General features: G+C 43.1%; 1 protein-coding gene across 1 annotated transcript in view; it reads right to left on the bottom strand.

Annotated features, from left to right (window-relative positions):
• AK7 (adenylate kinase 7) overlaps positions 1–15482 on the bottom strand; it is a 55129-nt gene that overhangs the window by 16245 nt on the left and 23402 nt on the right. The window contains exons 6-12 of the mRNA XM_032623074.1: positions 15152–15232; positions 10991–11079; positions 8773–8863; positions 7864–7941; positions 6594–6743; positions 3149–3277; positions 971–1103 (exon numbers count right to left, since the gene is read on the bottom strand). Of these exons, the coding sequence (XP_032478965.1) occupies positions 971–1103; positions 3149–3277; positions 6594–6743; positions 7864–7941; positions 8773–8863; positions 10991–11079; positions 15152–15232 (751 nt within the window). The remainder of the gene's footprint in view (positions 1–970; positions 1104–3148; positions 3278–6593; positions 6744–7863; positions 7942–8772; positions 8864–10990; positions 11080–15151; positions 15233–15482) is intronic.

Below are 15482 nucleotides of genomic sequence, written 5' to 3'. Positions count from 1 at the left end.
CTGACTGCTTTCCTGATGGGTGGCAAGCTCCCTTAAAGACATCTCAGTTCAAAACTTAGTTTGTGATTATGTGATTGGAATGGACTTCTGAAAGCATGAATAAACAGAGAACCCACTTACTTATTATCTAAGAGCTGCAGTGGGACCAGCCTGAAATTCCATCCAAGGGTGGGGAAAGAATGAGTCCAGAGTTTGAGTTTAAAGGGACACCTTACTGGGATGCACGTGTTCAACGAACTTGTTCAAATTACCCCGTGGGCAAGAATATTTTTCTATTTATTTGTATTTCTTCCTGAATGAATTAATTATTGGTCCAAGTTATTCATCCATTTTTTTTCTCTTCAGGATTTCATGATTTTCTGATTAGTTTGCCTGAGCGTTTTATGCATGAAGGCTATTAACTCTTTGTCATATTGGTGGCAAATACTTTTTCCTGATTTGCCCTTTGCCTTTTAATTAATGTTTTTTGATGCTTTATAAATATTTATAACAAACAATATTGATTGTTTTAAAACTTAGGTAATTCTTTCCCATCTTATAACCAATAGTCAACAAAATGTTAACAGGGGGGGCTTCCCTGGTGGCGCAGTGGTTGAGAGTCCGCCTGCCGATGTAGGCGATACGGGTTTGTGCCCCGGTCTGGGAAGATCCCACATGCCGCGGAGCGGCTGGGCCCGTGAGCCATGGCCGCTGAGCCTGCGCGTCCGGAGCCTGTGCTCCGCAACGGGAGGGGTCACAGCAGTGAGAGGCCCGCGTACCGCAAAAAAAAAAAAAAAAAAAAAAAAGTTAATGGGGATTTTTTCCCCCAGAGTTGAGATAGTGAATGATTTTGTGTGTGTGTGTGTGTGTGTGTGTGTGTGGTTGTTATAATTTCTGTACTTTACTTTTAATAGCAAACAAGTAGTTTTTTATAACAAGGAAATCAATCCCATCGTTACAAAAGCAGTGCAGCCGTGTGCTGTGCGGTTACCTGCGTTCTGCTCCAGGTTTTCCTTGATGCCATCCAAGAGCTCCTGAGCATCCTCCACGGTCTCCGCTTCCTCCTCCTCTTCACCTTCTTCTTCTCCTCCTTCCCATACATGCTTAGGTGTAATGATCGCCTCCTACATACCACAGGGATATTCAAATCAGATGATGCCCTGCATTGACTGGCTGCTATAAATCATCTGGCGAGTGATCCTGGAAAAGGCTGGTACCCAAACAGGGAGGTGCTCAAGGACAGCTGTGAAAAGTGGTCAGGATGCGCCTATATATCTACGAAGACAGATAAGAGCCTCTCTATTTTAGGAGAATAATCTATTTCTGTGCTAATGCCAGAACTACTTAAGAATCAACACTTTTCTAGGAATTCCCTGGCGGTCCAGTGGTTAGGACTCCGAGCTTCCACTGCAGGGGGCCCAGGTTGGATCCCTGGTCGGGGAACTAATCCTAATCCTGCAAGCTGCAGCCAAAAAACAAACAAAAAAGAATCAACACTTTTCCAAGTATCAGGTTGGCTCTTACTTGGGGGACACACATTTTGTAGAAATCAAGACTTTTAATAATCACCTTTGGAAATGTACCTCAGTACCTACCATTCCCAATAAAATGATAAAAAGCAGCTATTTGGGGAGAAGGAGGGACAGCAGAGCACAGAGACTTTTCAGGGCAGGGAAAACTACTCTGTATGATACTATAATGGTGGACACATTTCATTATACATTTGTCCAAATCCATAGAATGTACAACAGCAAGAGTGAACCCTAATGTCAACTACGGACTTTAGGTGATATGGTATGTGAATATAAGTTCATCGAAGTAACAAATGCGCCACTCTGGTGGGGTTTAATGATAATGGGGGAGGCTGCCTGTGCAAGGGGTAGGGGATGTAGGGGAAATCTCTGTACCTTCCTCTCAACTTTGCTGTGAACCTAAAACTGCACTAAGAAAAGTCTTTTTTTTATAAGCTGTTGATAAACGGTCTGATAATACCCTGAGAAACATACATCAAGAATAAAAAAAAACCTGGGTATATATCCGAAAAAAACAAAAACACTAATTCAAAAAGATATGTGCACCCCAAAGTTCAGAGCAGCATTATTTACAGTAGCCAAATTATGGAAGCAGACTAACTGTCCATCAACAGATAAATGGATAAACAAGATATGGTGTGTGTATATACACACACACGCACGCATACACATACATACAATGGAATACTACTCGGCCATAAAAACGAATGAAATGTTGCCATTTGCAGCAACATGGATGGACTTGGAGGGCATTATGCTAAGTGAAATAAGTCAGACAGAGAAAGACAAATACTGTATGATATCACTTATATGTGGAATCTAAAAAATACAACTAGTGGGGCTTCCCTGGTGGCGCGGTGGTTGAGAGTCCGCCTGCCGATGCAGGGGACGCGGGTTCGTGCCCCGGTCTGGGAAGATCCCACATGCCGCGGAGCGGCTGGGCCCGTGAGCCACGGCCGCTGAGCCTGCGCGTCCGGAGCCTGTGCTCCGCAGCGGGAGGGGCCACAAAAGTGAGAGGCCCGTGTACCGCAAAAAAAAAAAAAAAAAAAAAAACTAGTGTATATAACAAAAAGGAAGCAGACTCACAGATGTAGAGAACATACTAGTGGTTACTGGTGAGGAGACAGAAGGGGAAATGGGCTAGGTAGGGGGCAGGGGATTAAGAGGTACAAACTATTAGGTATAAAATAAACTACAATAAGGATATATTGTACAACATGGGGAATGTAGACAATGCGTTTTAATAACTATAAATGGAGTATAAGCTTTAAAAATTGTGAATCACTACACTGTACACCTGTAAGTTATATAATATTGTACATCAACTATACTTCAATTAAAAAGAAAAGAATAAAGAAACAAATGAAAATGTTCCAGTCAATAGAGAGAATGCAAGATATATTTTGAGCAATAGCTGGAGAAAGACTAAATTTTAAGGGCGACCCATGAAAGACGCTTCCAGAGGAAAAGCCATGTGGTTTTCTGTGTTTTCATAATGGAGCCAACAACAAAATCCAATTAAAATAACAAATCTCTTTGTAGGATATGCCATGGAAAATTAGTGATTTCTTAATTATGAGTAAGACAAAGCACTTTTAAAATATAAAAATTCACAGTAAAGTAGTTAGAAGTGTTACCAGTTTTGCTATGGCTTCGGAAATGACATCCTTCAATTTAATGTGATGCAGTTTGTAGTATTTGGACAACACTTCAGCGATGCTGGATTTTCCCACAGCAGGAGGACCAAGAATGCAAATCTTGATGGGCTAAAAGAGGAGAATAAGCGTCATACAGGGAGCTCTGAACCATATGTAGCTAGACAGTGTTCTTTATTTCAAGGGTCGCGGCCCTTTTAAGTCTCGGGATCCTGCAGGCTGACTCTCACTCCTCCATCAAGACCCCAGAGTCACTTCCTCCTGGTGTTTAATGAGCATCCACTACGTGCCCTGAGCTGGGCACGGGGCACACGACACTCAGCAGGATGTGAACCAAGTACTCAAGCATCACATGCTACCAGTTTCATCTTTGTGGTGCGACTCCTGTAAAGGCAGCAGAGAAACAGAATTTCTGGTCCACTATACAGGGTGCTTAATTTACTGCCTGATGAACATTGTTTCTGGACTAAACTTTGTCTTTAATTAAACTTTTCTTTTTAAAAACAGTTAATTAAAAAAAAAAATAGGGCTTCCCTGGTGGCACAGTGGTTGAGAGTCCTCCTGCCAATGCAGGGGACACGGGTTCGTGCCCCAGTCTGGGAAGATCCCACATGCCGCGGAGCGGCTGGGCCCGTGAGCCATGGCCGCTGAGCCTGCGTGTCCGGAGCCTGTGCTCCGCAACGGGAGAGGCCACAACAGTGAGGGGCCTGCGTAATGCAAAAAATTAATTAATTAATTAATTAATTAAAATAAAAAAAAATAATAAAAAATAAATGAAAACAGTTCATTTATCCTAGTTTTTAAAAATACACTCATTTTTTTAAATTTTATTTTTTATTAGTTATCTATCTTATACATATTAGTGTATATATTTCAATCCCAATCTCCCAGTTCATCCCACCACCACTGCCCCACCCCTGAACCCCCCGCTTTCCCACCCTTGGTGTCCATACGTTTGTTCTCTACATCTGAAAAATACACTCATTTTTAAAAAAAAGTTTCTAGAAGCTCATCACATTCATGACTGGTGAGCAAATGTTTGTTTATTTCTAATAGAAATAAAAACATCAGTGACAAATAGTCATTTCTTTCAAAATGGTCCAAACAGTTGTGAAACTAAAGCCTGGTATTTTGCAAGGCAAATTTTTTAAATTAAAAAAATTTTTTATTTAAATCATGCCATTGAAAAGCATTTCCATGGGCAGAGTGTCCATGTGCTTAAAGACTACATAATTTCATGCACAGAGTTGGTTATCGTTATCATTACTACTATCATTATTATTAATACTACTACTATTGTTATTATTACTATCTGTCAGATGAGGCAGCCAAGGCTGTGAAGGGAGTGAGCAGGGCTACTGCAGTGGTACTGGGTAAGGCGTGGTGGACGTGAATGACCCTGTCTGCTTAGGGACAGGCTCTCTCAGGGTGATGGCAATGACCAAGATGGCGGGCAGTGGAGGGTGGCAGCGGTCAGGAGAGCATCTCTGGAGCTGAGTCTTGATGGACAGGGCTGGGCTCCGAGGTAGGCATGGTGCAGTCACCAAGGCCTGTTGTCCGGCTGTCAACTGGGCAGGTTCATGTACCTTGTTCCACACACCACACACCAAGGGCGGATCCGTCTCCTGGGGTAAGCTCACCTCATCCGGGTACAAAACCAGAATGGTAGTTTATTCAGTTATAATGAGAAGTAGGGTTGCCACTGAACTCAGAACACTCCAAGTGCACGTGTCTGGCACATTTACCCCTCAAGGCAGACACGTTTAGAAAGTAGCTTGATGAGCTTTGATCAGACCAAGGAGAGTTAGATGGATGGACTGTTGTATGGTATTAGGTCAAGGTGATTGGATGCACCTGTCTCTGCACAGGGATGACTTTGCCTTGCTAAAGGAACTGGAGTTGTGGAGGCCCTTGGCTTGAGGCTCCATCTTGCTGGATGTCGCTGGTGTGGCACTGTCTACGTTGTCCTTGGTCCTGTTTCCTGTTCTATGCTGCCAAGCTGACCAATGCCCCCAGGGATGGATAGACTCAGTTTAATTTTTAGATATGCTTACTCCTTCTATCATGTCCTGTCCAGTTTTGCTAATCAGGAACCGTATGGTCTCTTTAAGGTGTCTTGTCCCATCTCTACTCTGACTGGGTGTTGTTTTACGTTGACCCACAAACGACAATACTAGTCTAACCTCTCAGGTTGCTCTGTACCTCAGGACAGCCTCCAAGTAGAGCCGTCGTGGGTGTCTCAGATGCTTAAAAGGATCATTGTTTCTTTTTATTTTTTAATTTTTAAAAAAACTTTTTGGCTGTGCCACACAGCATGTGGGATCTTAGTTCCCCAGTCAGGCATCAAACCCACGCCCCCTACAGTGGAAGCGCTGGAAGCGCAGAGTCTTAACCACTGAACCACCAGGGAAGTCTCCAATCATTGTTTCTTTTGTAAAGTGGCGCATCTTCTACTGATTCTCAACAAGGCATGCTTTACAGGAGAACACTGTTCTTAGGATATAATGGCAACTCTACTTGCTTTTATGCAGTATTTCCATGCACGATGGCAATTCAACTGTGATGGCACCTGTCACTCATAGACTATAGATTTCAAAATGCCTTCTCATGTCACATTTACTCTCATCTTTGGAATGCCTCCCTGGGATAAATCCAAAGATGTGGGCAAGTGATGCATTTACCTGATTTCAGAGACGGGTGTGTGGAGGCTCCCATAGTAAGGCCATTCTAGCTAAGTTGGCATCTTAGCTAATTTGAATCCCTGACTAGCTGTGAGACCTTGAAGAAATTGCTCCATCTTCTGAGCCTTGGCTTCCTCGTCTATATATGTAGATAAGAATATCTATGAAAAGTTGTTGTGGTTAAAATGACTGGCAAATCCCGTGGCCAACAAGAAAAGATCAGAGTAATCATCAGACGTCCCCACCTCCTACCTACCCTTTTCCAGATGTATACCCGGGGTGAAACAGGCAGACCAGTAAGGTACCAGACATTTTCCCCTATAGGGACAACTCTGTGACCATCGGTCTGGGGCTTCCTATCATGTTCAGTTTGTGTCTAGCATAACAACCATCTCTGTCAACTTAAAAATTTTTAATATTCAATTGGCAAGTATCACTAGAATATAGAGGTAGATTTTTTTGGCCTGGGCAATAGGTCAAATTTGAAAAAGAACTTGAGGGAATTCCCTGGCAGTCCAGTGGTTAGGACTCCACGCTTTCACTGCAGGGGGCACGGGTTTGATCCCTGGTTGGGGAATTAGGATCCCGCAAGCTGCGTGGTGTGGCCAAAAAAAAAAAAGATTGAAAAAGAACTTGAATTTAGAAATTCAGACATTTGAAAAAGTACTTTCATTGGTGTAATTACACCCAAAGTTTCGTTTACTTTGCTTAAATCAGAAGCTTACACAGGAAGTGGTTATAGTTACCAATAATCTTCTGCTTTGCTTGTACTCTTTGAGGATACTGTTGATATTTTCCACAAATCCTGCTTGGGCGAACCATCGAATGTTAAAAGTTTCCTTCACAAAGAGTGTCTCCATTCTCAAATTGACCAGTAAATGGTCAATATCTTCTTGCTAAGAGATAAAGGAACATTAGAGATTTGTCCTTTTTTTTTTCCACTTGAGAGTTATAACAAACCCAAATCACTGAAGTTACTGAAGAAAAAAATATGAACACATTCACTAAACACGGCTGTCAACTAAGGCAGCTCTAAGTTTTGACAGAGCACCTGCTGTGAGACTCTGTGACCCTAAACTTCCCTCACATCTGCTCTCTTGTGACGGGCAGCATCCTGGCTGGTACAGTAACACAAGCAACTCAAAGAGTAGGGAGATACTAGAAGCCCAAGTGGAAGGTTTCCTTCTTCCTTTTTTTTTTTTTTTTACAAATTTTAATACTACCTATTTTTTGAGTAGTGCAATCACACGGTTCAAAATCCAAAAGAACAAAAAGTATAGGGGAAACTTATACACACTACCATATATAAAATAGATAACCAACAAGGTTATCTTCCCTGTGTATAGCACAGGGAACTCTACTCAGTATTTTGTAATAACCTATAAGGGAAAAGAATCTGGAAAAAAATATATATATATGTATAACTGAATCACTTTGCTGTACACCTGACACTAACACAACACTGGAAATCAACTATACTTCAGTTAAAAAGAAAAGTAGAGGGGAAAGCACTCCCTTTGGTCCCCATCACCACCCACCCAGTTCTGCTCCTCAGAGGCAACCAATGATATCAGTTCTTTCAGAAACATGTTCCAATGCACCGTTTTGTTGCAATTTATTCCTAAAAATATTATATTCTAAAACAAGCTGGAGGAATGCACCGTATGACTAAAACTGTACTTTCATTGCTGCTGTGATGGAATCAGAAATTCAGCCTCCTGTTTGAATTTTTGAAAGAGGCCAAAGAGAGCAACACTCAGTGTTTGTATAGCATTTTACACATCAGAGAGCTTTCAAATACATTTTCTGACCACAACCTCTGAGGGTTTTTCCAAAAAAGAAAAAACAAAAACCAACAGGCTCACAGAGGTGAAGAGGAAGTTGCGATAGCTAAGACGGCCAGCTGTGCAGGAGGTGGTGAAATGAACTTGGAAGCCAGGTCTTCTGACTCCAAATCCCTCAAGAACCAACACCTTTAGGACAGGAGTAGAAAAAAAGAATCTCTTATATACTAACTGTTAAGTCCTTGGTTAGGAAAGCATTTTCTTTGGGTACTTTCTGGATTTTCCCAGGGCCAGTACTTTTACTGATGCACTGTTAGAGAAACATAGAAATATTATTTGGTTGACCTGTAAGATTTCAATATAAAATTTCTCAAATGAATATAAACATAACTGAATACAAAAAAAAAAAATTTGCAAAGCAACGGGGGGAGAGCACTGAGGGTATTCACTGGTGTATTTTTTCCACACGTGGTTAAAGAGCACAGAGATGAATAAGGCCCGATCTCTGCCCTCAGGGAGCCCCCAGTCTGAAAAGGGAGAGACAGATGCTTGTGTGTATTGTCTGATCTAGGCGTCTGGAAAAGAGGGCCTTGCCCATGGCGGAGGCGGGATGGAGCCAGGAGGGTGCAGAGGAAGATGTCTGAGCCGAATCTTAAGAATTAGTAGGGGTGGCCAAGGAAAGGGCGAGAGAAGGCCGCACTGGCTGGGCCAGCTGGGCCATAAGGTGATAGGTGGCTTTAGCCAGAGCAGCCCAGATAGGAAAGGGGGCCCTCAGAGACCCAGAGCTCCTGGAAGCCGCCAGTAGGTTTGGTGAACTTGACCATATTAGTACTTTGGGGAACAATTCACAGATAGATTTTAGTATCGCAGTGTGTGATTTGTGTGTGTGTGAGTCCTACAGTGGACTTTTTTTGCTCCCCTCTGTGCATATACCGGAGAAAAAAACACTGTGGTTGTAATTTCCCAATACATATACTGCAGATACAAATAGCAAGCTTGGGTTTAAGGATATTGTATTTTAGGAGTCCGCAGTCTTGTTAGCACTCCTGATTCCATAATTATAATACTTTGGCGGGGTGGGGGGGTGGGTAAAATGATTTAAGAGATGCCATCCAGTCTGACTGGGACGACATGGCTATACCTTGACAAAGTCTTCCAGAGTATGAACTGACTCGTCCACAGCCACCAGGTAACGGAACTTTGGCACGTGGTCTATGATGTTCTGTATCACTCTGCAGACCGCCAGGGAACATCGCCCCCAGAGGGAATAAACAAAGGAGATATAGTAAATAGAATTCAGTGGATGCCACCCCCACGGACCAGATGCCAGGTTTGGTGATTTAGCAATTATCTTATTTTCCAACAAGGTCAGGGTTGGGATGGTGGTTCCCACTCTACAGTGAAGGAAGCTGGTAAAGCATTAAGTGACATTTCTTGGGCAGAAGAGCTAATGAGAAGGTAGAAGGGCAGGGATTGGAAGCCAGGTCCACCTGGCTCCAGATTCGCCCCAGGTACAAGAGTAGCTGAGCCCCAACAGGACTTGCGTTGATGAAGTCCGCTTGCCCAGTGGCTCATTAAAGTCCCCAAACAATGCTTTGGGGAAGGTGTTTCACAAAGTAAAACACAGATTCACAGAAGCTGTGGCTCCTTAAGTCACATAGCACGGAGTGGCTTAGATTTCCTACCCTGGATTAATTATGAATGATGGCCAACATGTCTGAGGGCTTAACTCCATCAGGCCTGTGCTCTGGGCTTTCCAGGTGTTACCCCATGGAATTCTCAGAACAACCCTCTCAGGTAAGGCTATTATCATCCGCATCTCACAAATGAGAAAATCAGACCCAAAGGGGTTAAGCAACTTTCCCAAATTCACACAGCTAGTGAGGGGCAGAACAGGGATTTGAATACAGATGAAAAAATTTCCAGAGAAACAATAGTGAATGGAAAACTGTCACAAGACTGTAGATTCTACCTCCATCTCAGCTTCCTTTTCAGTCAAACGAAAATAAAACAAACGCACCTGTCTAAATATCCATTTCATATTTGTTTTATATTAATTTCACAGAACATTTTCTCTTGTAGCTTCTTTCTTTGTTAAATAGTTGACAGTCTTCAAGAAACTTGTTGGAAAAAAATGCTACCGCAAGGGCCCCCGAGTCCTTGTGTAATGGGAATAATTTAATTAATTTAATAATGTAAGATTCTTTCACAACTTTAAAACCTGATAATGTAATCATGTAAAATCTCTGCAGGAAAAAAGGGTCCGTGTCAGCCCTGCTGTGTCCAGTGTCAGTGTTGGCTGGAGCAGATCTAGGTTTTTTTGTTTTTTTTTTTTTTTGCGGTACGCGGGCCTCTCACTGCTATGGCCTCTCCCGCTGCAGAGCACAGGCTCCAGACGCACAGGCTCAGTGGCCACGGCTCACAGGCCCAGCCGCTCCGCGGCACGTGGGATCCTCCCGGACCGGGGCACGAACCCGCGTCCCCTGCATCGGCAGGCGGACTCTCAACCACCGCGCCACCAGGGAAGCCCAGATCTAGGTTTTATGTAGAGTCTGAAGCTCAGACAACTTAGGGAATCCCTCTTTGAGAACAATAATAAAAATGAAGTTCAGGGTCGTGGAAGGGACCCATGCAGGGGAGGGTCTTGAAGTTTAAGCTTCCTTATTTCCCAGTAAATCTGTAAATCTGCTTGGGATTGAGACTAATTTAATAGTGGCTGGTGGATGAGAGAAAGAGGGGGTATCTAGAAACCAGAAAGAATCTCAGAGAGGCGCTGCTCCCTCCTGTGGGGTGAGCCGAGGGGTTGACAGAATAAAGTCCCTGGAACTCGAAATGTACAAGCAATGAACTGCAAATAAAGTGAACCCTATCTTTGACTTAGTGTTTAAGTCAGTGTCTGCAAAGAAGGAGAAGGGGACCCGGGGATACTCCGTGACTCTGAAAAACACGTGTTACCATCACTTAACAATTGCCAAAAAAAAAGAAAAAAAGCTTCTGGTTTATAGTTCACAAATTTCTGGAATTTAAGTTGGTGGGCTGGACATATCAATCTCACCTGGGACAAAGGACCAGGTCCCCAGAACGCATATAAGGAGTTCTTTTCCCAAACTGGAAGACGTGCTATTCTGCTGGTAAGGTTTCTAAAAGGTGAACTTGAACTTGCTATCAGAAGTGTGGAGCTTTTAGGTGATGGACACAGTTTCATCAGATGCAAAGTGGAGATGATAAAAGTACCTTCTGCTTAGGGTCGTTGTGAAGAAGAAATACAATAATACACGTGGGGGTCTTAGCACTCGGTAAGAAACAAACACGGTAGTCAGCTAATTCTTGGGAAGTCGTATATCTGGTAGAATACTTACCCTGCTAGATCAAGAACATGAATTGCTGGAATTACATTTGTTCCATCTCCAAAAACTGGTAATGCAGGGACCTCACCCGACCAAGCTAGCTAAAGGAAAGAAAAGCAAAAGCATATTTTCCCCAGTTATGTGTGCCTGACTGTTACAGCTCACAGACAGAGCCATAGTCAGAGGCACCCAAAAAGATCTATCTATCCGATGAAATAATAGCTTCAAGATGTTTTGTAAATCAGTACTGATGAGATTTAGTTGCTGATGAAATCCTATTAAGAGAAATAAAGTGCAACCTCAGGGCCGAAATACTTTTCAAGAAATCATAATCTCATCAGCTGTCTTTAGTGGTCATCTGCGTAGAAAGAAAATTCTTTAGTATGCATGGTGTCTTTAATTCTCACAAAAGTGAGAATTAAAATTTAAAATTACCCCCACTGGCTGGGGGTAATTATCGTCAGTTTGTAGATGAAATGCTTAGTGCATAAAGTATCCTCCAGGACATTACACTTCCAATGAGTCCCTTTGACTGGATTTGAACCCTGATCTTCAGAGTCCAGATCTTTGTCTTTTCCCTTCATTAAATATTTCAGTAAATAAATAGATAGTCTAGGTACTGTTTAACTGTCATGTACTAGATGATTTTATATCACTTTTCAAGAGTGAAAGAGGTAGGGGTGGGGACCACAGCAGACCACTGGATCTTGTAAGATATTTTGGACTTGGGGAAACCCTTGAAGGGTTTTAAGCAGGGAAGTGACATCACTGGATTTGCTTTGGTTGCCTTGTGAAGGGATGATGAGAAGTAAGAGTTTAAATGAAGAGACGGAGGTCATGACAGGTGAGGACAAGAGAGGGTTTTTCCTAGCCTTTGGGTGGGGAGTTGGAGGTGCTGGGTTGGAGAGAAGGGAGATATTGGGGAGGTCGTCTCTAGAGGACTTGGGGATCTTGTGATGGATGAGAAAGAGGAAGGAGTTGGGTTCTGATTGGTGCAGCTGGGTGGGAGGTGGTCCAATTTCCTGAGGTGGGGCCCTGGAGGAGCTGCAGGTACGGGGGTCATTGTCCATGTAGTTTGGATTTGTGAAAACATCCAAGTTGAGGTGATGTATCTGCAGAGTGATAACTAAGGAGAGGGAGTCCCGCTGGAGACTGATGTTTGAGAGTCATTGGCACCAGTCATGGGACTGAACAGCCCAACCCAGGGAGAGAGTGGAGATGGAGAAGACAAGAGGGTCCCGGGCAGAGGCCTGGAAGGCCAGCATCCGGTGGTCAGGTAGGTAAAAGTTAGATGAGCACGGGCAAAGAGAAAGAGCTTTCTTTAGCTCATCTTCTTCAGCTGTCATATCTCTTGTATTAAAAAACCAACCAGCCAACGCTTTCCTGAAACTTCTTTTTCTAGCTCCTGCCTTCTTTTTCTGCCCCATTTTACAGTAAAATCTCTCAGAATGCTCCTCTGTTCTCACCATCTCCACTTCCTCTCTTCGTGCTCCCTCCTTGAACCTACTCCTATCAGGCTTTTGTTCTACCCGATTCCAAAAATATCCAGATCAATCCTCCGGTCTCATCTTACTTGATTATCTGCCGTGTGTGATATGGTTGGTCATTATTTCATTTTAGAAACACTTTTTTCACGTGTCTTTTTCCACACTCCCCTCTTGGTTCACTGGGAACTCCTCAGCTGCCTTTCCCGACTCCCTCCCATATCCTTGTAAATCTCCAAATAAAGGAGTGTCCCAGGACTCAGTCCTCAGACCTCTTCTCTACTCCATACTCATTCTCTAGGTGATGTCATCCAGTCTTGTGGTTTTAAATTCCACCCATATGCTGATGGCTTCCAAGGTTATAACTCTAGTCCTGACTACCTCCATAATCTCCAAACACACCTCCCACCTTCCAGTGCAACGTCCAACTCCCTCCCTGCTGAGTATTGATACTTGGATGTCAGCCATCTCAAACTCAACGTGTCTAAGCTGAGATCCTGAACTTCCCACTGATTGCATACCTCGCCCTAATCTGTCCCTTCCCAGTTTTCCCCATCTCAGTAAACGGCAACTCCCTACTTCTGGTTACTTGCACCAAAATCCTTAAAGTCATTTTTACTTTCTTTCTGTCACCCTTACATCCAAGCTTGGAGCCAATCCCATTGGCTTCATCTTCAAAACATTCCAAATCCCAACATCTTCAGTGTCTCCACCATTTCCACCCAGGTCTTAGGTACTACCCTGCTCTTGGCCCCCTACAGTACATTCTCAACTCAGCAGAAGAACAGCATTATCCTTGAAAACTTAAGACAGATTAGGCCACTTCTGTGCTCAAAATAGTCTGTTTCCCAACCCACTCAGAATAAAAGCCCAAACCCTCACAATGGGCTACAAAGCTGGGATCCATCTGACTCCTCCATCACCTCTTTGACTCCATCACCCCCCATCCTCCAGCACTTTCAGCCACATTGGTCTTCTTGCTGCTCCTTAACCCAGCCAGCACGTTTCTGCCTTGGTTCTTTTTTTTTTGGTACGCCAGCCTCTCATTGTTGTGGCCTCTCCCATTGTGGAGCACAGGCTCCGGACGCGCAGGCTCAGCGGCCACGGCTCACGGGCCCAGCCGCTCCGTGGCATGTGGGATCTTCCCGGACCGGGGCACGAACCCGTGTCCCCTGCATCGGCAGGCGGACTCTCAACCACTGCACCACCAGGGAAGCCCCTGCCTTGGTTCTTTGCACTTGCAGGGCCCACTGCCTTTCCCCAGGAAGCCACTTAGCTGGCTCCCCATTGCCTTTCACTGTCTGCTCAAATGTCACATCATTAGAAAGGCCTTCCTCACATGAAAAGATGCTCAACTAATTACTAGAGAAATGCAAATCAAAACTGCAATGAGGTACCACCTCACACTGGTCAGAATGGCCATCATTAAAAAGTCTACATATAACAAATGCTGGAAAGCGTGTGGAGGAAAGGGAACCCTCCTACACTGTTGGTGGGAATGTAAATGGGTGCAGCCACTATGGAAAACAGTACGGAGGCTCCTCAAAAAACTAAAAATAGAGTTGCCATATGATCCAGCAATCCTGGGCATATATCCAGACAAAACTATTACTCAAAAAGATACATGCGCCCCTATGTTTATAGCAGCACTATTCACAATAGCCACGACGTGGAAACAACCTCAATGTCCATCGATAGATGAGTGAATAAAGATGTGCGACATATATACAATGGAATACTACTCAGGCATGAAAAAGAATGCAACAATGCCGTTTGCAGCAACATGAATGGACCTAGAGATGATCGTACTAAGCGGAGTAAGTCGGAAAGGGAAGGACAAACACCGTATGACATCACTTACGTGTGGAATCTAAAACATGACACAAATGAACTTACCTACGAAACAGAAACAGACTCACAGACATAGAGAACAGATTTGTGGTTGCCAAGGGAGAGGAGGCATGTGGGAGGGATGGAGTGGGAGTTTGGGATTAGCAGATGCAAACTATTATATGCAGAATGGATAAACAACAAGGTCCCACCGTATAGCACAGGAAACTAGATTCAATATCTGGTGATTAACCATAATGGAAAAGAATATGAAAAAGAATATCTATATATATATCAGAATCACTGTGCTGTACAGCAGAAATTGACACAACATTGTAAATCAACTATACTACAGTAAAATAAATATAAACATAAAATAAAGTAAAAAAAGAAAGGCCTTCCTCAACCATCACATAAGGACATGTTAACCCCCCAACCCTAGCCCCACATGCTCTATCTACCTTTCTCTGCTTCATTGTTTTCCAGATTATTTTTCAACATCTGAAATACTCTGTTTACTGGCTAACTTGTTCATTATCTATCGCTCTTCTTCTCCACCCACTAGAATGTAAGCTCCACAAGGGCAGGGACTTTACCATGTTGTGTTCCCAGTATCTACAATGGTTTCTGGTACATGGTAGGCACTGGATCAACATTTGCCTCATGAATGAAAGGAGATCCATTTTTTCCTTTATTATTCTGAGTGTGGGAAATACAAGAAAAAGAGGTAGTTATGTTGGACATCCATATTTTCCTTAACTTTCTGCTATTAAATGCGCCTAGCCAGTACATAACCTTCGAATTGTGTAACCTTAGTGTAAAACACTTAAAAAAAGTTATAGTCATGGAAAAGTCATACCTTAAAGAAAGCATGTAAGATGCCTCCTTCCATTCCATACTGAAGTCCGGCAGCAACTACGTAAGTGGCAAATTTTCTGACCTATTAGATAAAATACATGAAAAAAGCTAAATATATTATTATGAACCACGTTGAGTCAGATTATTTTTAATGATTATTTTAAATGAGCACTTCAGTAAGTCTCATCACCTCTTTCAAGCTCCTAATGTACTGTTTAGGACAAAAAAAGTATCTCTTAAAAGGCAGGGAACTCAACCCCACTGACCACTATTAAAATTTAATTGGGACTCAATTAAATGAAAGCCAGAGTTTATTATTGTGAAGACTTACC

This window comes from Phocoena sinus, chromosome 2 (genome assembly GCF_008692025.1).
Source record: "Phocoena sinus isolate mPhoSin1 chromosome 2, mPhoSin1.pri, whole genome shotgun sequence".
Lineage (NCBI taxonomy): Eukaryota > Metazoa > Chordata > Mammalia > Artiodactyla > Phocoenidae > Phocoena > Phocoena sinus.
The sequence above is the reverse complement of the archived record's forward strand: the minus strand, read 5'-3'. Positions and strand labels throughout refer to the sequence as shown.